At 33.2% G+C, this 7,678-nt stretch overlaps 1 protein-coding gene across 3 annotated transcripts in view; it reads right to left on the bottom strand.

The window, feature by feature from the left end:
- Window positions 1-439: 439 nt before the first annotated feature.
- The window catches only part of Ergic2 (ERGIC and golgi 2), a 36,030-nt gene continuing 28,791 nt past the window's right edge, over window positions 440-7,678 (bottom strand). For all 3 annotated transcript variants that reach the window (XM_048802491.1, XM_015493200.2, XM_015493201.2), the window contains 4 exons: window positions 6,716-6,813; window positions 2,256-2,418; window positions 1,123-1,205; window positions 440-948 (listed from right to left, as the gene is read on the bottom strand). In XM_048802491.1, coding sequence (XP_048658448.1) covers window positions 886-948; window positions 1,123-1,205; window positions 2,256-2,418; window positions 6,716-6,813 — 407 coding nt within the window. In that variant the 3' untranslated portion in view covers window positions 440-885. The remainder of the gene's footprint in view (window positions 949-1,122; window positions 1,206-2,255; window positions 2,419-6,715; window positions 6,814-7,678) is intronic.

The following is a 7,678-nucleotide window of genomic DNA, read 5'->3' on the forward strand; positions in this document are numbered from 1 at the left end:
CGGTTTTCCTCTTATTATTAACAAACTGATAATTTTTGCCATCAGAAGTTGATCTTTTTCTTTCTCACCCCCATCACTCAAAATTACCAATAAATAATGATCAGATTAGGGAACAGCATTTTAAAAAAAAGAATGTGCTTTCTTTTCCCTAGAGTCTCCACTATACAATTTGTGAATGATATCTCTGTTACATATCATACCACTTACATATCTGCCCTTGGGAGATTTCACCTTAGTCTTCTAAGATTCTACCTTGAATGGTTATAAACGTCAAGAATTAAAGAAAAGCAGTTACTTTCATAAGACCAAAATATTGGATAAAATGGTCTTGTCAATATGGCTTAACATTAATATGGCTATAACATAGGGACTAGTCCCTGTTTTCTTTATTAACATTGTGAACTGATCACAATTTTTTAAAGTCTAGACTAGTTTTCCATATGTTTTACATATTTTTATTCTCACATCATATCTCTTAAAAACAAAAGGACGCAAACATTTGCAGTTATCAATGCCTTTTCCTTTAGATGTGGTTTCATTTCCTTCCTTCAGGCTTTGTTACCAAGAAGTAAGGTTTGAGTTCAACACTGTCCATTTGTTGTGAAAGTATCAGAAGGAGTCATCTTCAAACCAATACTCCAGATGGACTTATTCACTGATTAGCTGCATAATTTCTTCTAGGACATTTGTAACAGACACAACATACACAGGATTTCAGTTTGGGTTGTTTTTTTTCCCTTTTTTTTTTTTTTTCTTTTTTAAAATAAGTGTGTTTCCAGGTTCTCACTCATATTTTCTTTTCTTTGAATGTATTGCACAATATTTTATTATTAAAAAAGGTTTTATGTCTCAGGCAAAAAGTTTATCTCCTTCCCTCAGGAGTTGCTAATGTGTATTATTTTCTAAAAGAGGTAAGTGGTTGTCTGTGTGGCCATCCTCAAAGGGAACCTAAAGGGAAAAGGGAGAAAAAAGACCAAATCATTAGTTTTATTCCTTATACTATTTTCTCTAAACACAAAGCTGTATTTTGGGTAATTCTTTCTAGGCACAAAAAGTGACTATTTAGATTTAGAAATGATATTATGATTCAGAGATTAACACCATGTATATAATATCACTTACAGAATGGACAGGTTTATAGGCTCCAAGTCTGAAACGACAGCAAATTATTTCAACTATAAATTTTCCAATTCCATGTAACATGCCTGTAACAAAAAATGTTTATGTTTTTAAATTATTCTGAAATTGCTATACATGAATAAAAAACTCAACTATAATTAAGGAAGGAAACAAAGATGTTTGTATTATTCTCTTTCATGGTTAAAAACTAAGACACACAGTCAGGCACAGTGGGGCATGCCTATAACCCCAGCAGCTCAGGACACTGAGGCAGGAGGATCACAAGTTCAAAGCCAACTGTCGCAACTTAGTGAGGCCCTAAGCAACTTAGCAAGACCCTGTCTCTAAAAAAATATAAAAAGGGCTGAAGATGTGGCTCAGTGGTTAAGTACCCCTGGGTTCAATCCCCAGTACCAAAAAGNGGTTCAATCCCAAGTATCAAAAAAAAAAAAAAAAAAGATTTCAAGTATATAAACCATTCAACTCCATGTAATACAAATAGGAACTAAAGATGAAAAAGGAAGTGAACTTTTTCTCTACTTTACCTATTATGCTTAAATCTCAAATTTTCATCATTACAATTCTGCAAATGATCTTTAAAAGAATTTCAGAATTCGGGGCCAAAAATCAAAACATTATTGATTGAAAAAAATCCCACATACTACAAAGTTGAAAGTAGCATAAGATATGATTTTACACAGTATAAAGCTTAAATGAAAAGGAAATTCGAACTTAAGTGACTATTTCTATGCATTTTCTCATTTAACTCCATACTACACTTACAACTTATATCTTTCATTCTGATTTTCACAGATGAGAAAACAATTCCAGAAAAGGTAGGTGACTCATTCAAGGCTACCACCAAGAAAATGGGCTGATTTAATTCTAGTTCTGTCTTCTGTTAACCCCCAGGATATTTGTAGCTTACCAAATATCCCTTCAATTAGTGAATGCTGTGAAATTAGCTACTCTTAATGGTGAGTCAATATAATTTTAGAGGTTTGAAATTAACATTAAACAAAAAGTTCTTCAAATATTAAAACATAAGAATGTGTATATTGCCCCTTTTAAGGAGAAGTATCTTAAGTGTAATTAATAGACACTTTTTAGAAATTAAGACAGAAATGACTGTTAACCTGTTGTTGAAAAGATTCCTCCAACAATACCACAAAGTCTTACAAAAAACTGCCAGAATGGCATATGCTCCTCAGTAACTGTCACCATAAGAGAACTGAGATCATATTTCATAAATATCCCAGAGACTCCATGGCTACCTGCAGCATGGTTAATGATACGTTCCTAAAAAGAAGGGGAGGAAAAGGAGGAAGAGAGGAACAAAATTTGTTATCTGATTGTTAACATATATCGACAGTATTAAGTTGTACAACTCTACTATACAAGACATTCAAAATTCTTTATGAATTATCCTACCAGATTAAACTCTTCAGACACAGTTATTCAGTATTCTTTGTGTGGTTAGCTTCTGAAACTATCAAAAGAGCAAAATTATTCTTTCTTTTAGTTTTTCTTTTTTTTAATTTATTTTTTTTTATTGGTTGTTCAAAACATTACAAAGCTCTTGACATATCATATTTCATACATTAGATTCAAGTGGGTTATGAACTCCCATTTTTACCCCAAATACAGATTGCAGAATCACATCGGTTACACATCCATTTTTACATAATGCCATATTAGTAACTGTTGTATTCTGCTACCTTTCCTATCCTCTACTATCCCCCTCCTCTCCCTTCCCATCTTCTCTCTCTACCCCATCTACTGTAATTCATTTCTCTCCTTGTTTTTTTCCCATTCCCCTCACAACCTCTTATATGTAATTTTGTGTAACAATGAGGGTCTCCTTCCTTTTCCATGCAATTTCCCTTTTTTCTCCCTTTCCCTCCTACCTCATGTCTCTGTTTAATGTTAATCTTTTCCTCCTGCTCTTCCTCCCTGCTCTGTTCTTAGTTGCTCTCATTATATCAAAGAAGACATTTGGCATTTGTTTTTTAGGGATTGGCTAGCTTCACTTAGCATAATCTGCTCTAATGCCATCCATTTCCCTGCAAATTCCATGATTTTGTCATTTTTTAGTGCAGAGTAATACAAAGAACTCAAAAAATTAAACAATAAGATAACAAATAACCCAATCAACAAATGGGCCAAGGACCTGAACAGACACTTCTCAGAGGAGGTCATACAATCAATCAACAAGTACATGAAAAAATGCTCACCATCTCTAGCAGTCAGAGAAATGCAAATCAAAACCACCCTAAGATACCATCTCACTCCAGTAAGATTGGCAGCCATCATGAAGTCAAACAACAAGTGCTATGGAGGATGTGGGGAAAAGGGTACTCTTGTACATTGCTGGTGGGACTACAAATTGGTGCGGCCAATTTGGAAAACAGTATGGAGATTCCTGGGAAAGCTGGGAATGGAACCACCATTTGCCCCAGCTATTGCCCTTCTCGGACTATTCCCTGAAGACCTTAAAAGAGCGTACTACAGGGATACTATGTTCATAGCAGCACAATTCACAATAGCTAGACTGTGGAACCAACCCAGATGCCCTTCAATAGATGAATGGATAAAAAAAAAAGTGGCATTTATACACAATGGTTAGTTTTTCTTTTTTTTTTGCAGTATTGGGGATTGAACCTAGGGTGGAGGGTGGGGGTGTTTTACCATCAAACTATATCCGCAGCCCTGCGTTTTATCTTTTAAGACAGGGTCTTGCTAAAATGCTGAGGGTGGCCTCAAATTTGTGATCTGCCTGTCTTAACCTCTGGAGGTGCTGGGATATGGGCATGTGCCACCACACCTGGCTCATTCTTTCCTATTTTTTCAAATAGGTCAGCTTACATTTGAGTTTTATACTGAGTCCAAGAGCTTACAACTGAATAGCATGTTCCTCATTGACCAAAACAATAAGAATTGAGTTTATATTTTGATATAGTTTTGTAGTATTTACCTGCTAGGAATTTACAAAATAATCATATTTCTTTCCTGTCATTTATGTCATCAAATTTAAAAAAGCAAATAATTTCAGTTTCTGCTGTTCATTTTGAACTACACAACATGAAAAAAAGACAATGCACTAAGTTGAAAGATAATATTTGAACAACTGTTTCAGTTTTAAAAGGATTTAAACAAACAAACAAACAAACAAACAAACAAAAAGGAATGCCACTAGAATCATAGATCTACCAGTGTAAACATTAAGGGAAAAAAATCTATTTCATTCTATCCTGCTTATACTTCAAAACTCAAGTTTGGAAACTAATAATTTTCTATTATGGCTCCAAACAACTATGCTACCATAGCGCGTTGTTATAACTTTTGTGCCAGATTCTGTTTTTAGTAAGTTTTAACTAAACTGTATGCTTTTAGGAATACAAGTGATATAATTATTTACCAAGGTAAATTCAAACATTTTTATGTGGAGCATTACAAAACCCTTTCCCCTATTATTAGCACAATAGAACCTTAAAAGCTACTGATCAAATTTTTAATAATGACTTTACCTTAAAGCTCTGAAATGCTCAATATCGTGTTGAAGTTACCACATATATGCATATGTTAGAGACTGCGATGTCCATGTAACAAAAGACTAATGATTTACTTTGGGTTCTAAGACCAAAGATCAGCCCTCTTTCCCTACCCCTCAATCCTGCACTTTACCAACTCATCACTTCTTTCCTCAAGTGAAACACAACTAATTTGGTCATCACACCAGTATTCACATCCCTCTAAATATTAAATGCTCTGAGATTCTAATATATACCTATTTTTTGGGTGGGGTACTAGGGATTGAACCCAGGGCACTCAACCACTGAGCATTTTCCACACTATTTTGTATTTTACGTAGACACAGGGTCTCACTGAGTTACGTGGTGCCTCGCTGTTGCTGAGGCTGGGTTTGAACTCACCATCCTCCTGTCTCAGCCTCTGGAGCTGCTGGGATCATAAGCAGGTACTACCATGCCCAGCTATATTTTTCTTTACTTTTTATTTGGATTTGTTATTTTTAAATATATTCTGGTATAATTTCATATCAGTATATAGAGATCTTTTTCATTCTTCCCTTTTGAAGATATGTGTTCTTCTATTATATAGATGTACAGCTTGGGTTGTTTCTAGTCTTTATTGTTATAAATAACAATACAATAAATAACCTTTACACTCAACACTTTTGTATTATTCTCACTGTATCTTGAGAAAGAATTACTAGGAAAGGGTTTGCTAGGTCAAATGATAAATGCATACATCATTGTGCAGATAGTGCCAAACTTCTTTTTACAGAGACTATGACACTTTACATTCCCATAGCAATACATGTGTCTGTTTTCTCCAAAGCTTTGTAGACCATGTATAGTGTCTTCCAGATGTTTGTTAATCTTACGGTGAAAAATATCTCCCTATCCTTACAGAAATGTGGAAAAGCACAATATATACTTATATACATTTTACCTAGTTTGTATATACACACAAAAATAAACAAATACACACAATGATATATACTTGGTTTTTCTCCCTGAGCCACTTGAAAAGTTAGACACAAAATTTCACCCCTAAAAAAACCCACCTAATTTCAGAACATGGAAAATTCTACAATTATTAAGAACCTGGTCATAGTAAGTTACAAGTATACCAAAAGAAAACTACAAATGAAGAAAAGAAAATTTTAAAAAGCACTTATTTTTTGTCTTGCAATTCTTCTTAATGTTAGTATTTGAATGTTTACCATTCTTAACAAGAAAATAAGGGCTGGAGATGTAGTTCAATGGTAAAAGTACTTGCTTATTAGCATGTGCAAGGCCCTGATTTTTATATCCAGCTCCACAAAAAACAAATAACAAAGTAGGTAAGAAATCTATTAAACTTTTCAGTTCTAAAACTCTGCTCCATCATTGTCAGTATTTATTTATAAAACCACACTATTCTGAGGTTCCACAACTCTTTATCAGATAACTACAAAGCACTAACTTAAGAGGAGGCAAGCCCTCTAAATTTGCTCTCTGATCTATAAGAACCACATATGTTCCATGGTAGGAACATTTACTAAAAAATAAATAACAGAAGGCTGAGTTGGGGCTCAGTGGTAGAGTGCTTGCCTAGTACATATGAGGCACTGGGTTTGATCCTCAGACCACATAAAAATAAATAAATAAATAAAATAAAGATATTGTGTCCATCTACAACTAAAAGAAAATATTAAAAGTAAATAAACAGCAAAGACATCAGAAAATCTGCTGGCCAATTAAGAACAATATAGAGGAAAGAATATTATAAAATTAAACATGTTAAAAAGATTAAAGACATTATGAATAAGTGATGTCATCATAGTTTAATGATTCAAAGTTTTCATTGAATAGAAACATTTCAGATTTTTAAAAAATTCTGTTCTCACTCTAGAATATACTAATACTTCTGATAAATTTTCGGCTTAAAATAAAATGTTAATTCATTTCAAAATTCCTACAAATTTTAAAATGAGAAAAGGAACCAACTAAATTTGAACCTTGTACCTGGGGGGCTATAAAACACTAACAAAAAAATTAAAAAATAATTTTACCAATCAGAATCAACTTACCCTTTCTGTCACAGAAAACTGATGGGTATCTGCTGAAATTTTATATGTATGTAGTTTTGTTGGCACAACTGTAATAAAATATTGGAACATCTGGTTGTCTAAAATAAAAACAAATTATTTTTTTAATCAATCCAATAGCAATAGAACCAGATATATCCTTCTTCTAGAAAATACATTTGACTTAAAATTTAATATTATACTTGACTTAATGTCTAATAAAATGAAAATATACTCATGGTTGCACTTTCTTTCTCTTGCTCTTTCTTTTTCTCTTACACATACACACACAATACACAAACATACAATGTTAAAAAATATGAACTAGTGATTTAGTTAGGTAGCCCTTATAATCATTATCATTCTCATATGAAACGTGGAAAAATAAAGGTAACATTTCTTTGTAGTACAGGAATATGAGTAAAATAAAATTACAATAGTATAATCATCATAATTTTCAGTTTCTCCTTTTATCTTAAGATACACTAACAAACTTCTAAATGACTACTGTGAAATTAAGAGGGTCATTTTTATGGCATGCCTAGGTTTAATACAAGCAAAAAATACCAAATAACAAAGTAGATAAGAAATCTATTGAACTTTTCAGTTCTAAAACTCTGCTCCATCATTGTCAGTAATTGGTAATACTTAGTAATTGGTAATACTGGTAATGAAGTAATCTTCATTCTCTAGGTATATTCTAAAAAATTAGGTGTGTCTGTAGATGAGCAATGAGGCCACATTATGTCCAAATGAAAACAGATGTACTTCACTCAGCATAGTAATTTTCTTCTGAAAACTATGTATAAATATAGTAATTTAAAATTAATTTTAAAGAACCAGATGAATAGCTTCTTTAAAATAAAAATCCTAATCCTGTGGGCTGGGGATATAGCTCAGCTGATAGAGTGCTTGCCTCATATGCACAAGGCCGTGAGTTCATTCCCCAGCACACTGCCCCCGCCC

Source organism: Marmota marmota, unplaced genomic scaffold (genome assembly GCF_001458135.2).
Source record: "Marmota marmota marmota unplaced genomic scaffold, marMar, whole genome shotgun sequence".
NCBI classification, from domain to species: domain Eukaryota; kingdom Metazoa; phylum Chordata; class Mammalia; order Rodentia; family Sciuridae; genus Marmota; species Marmota marmota.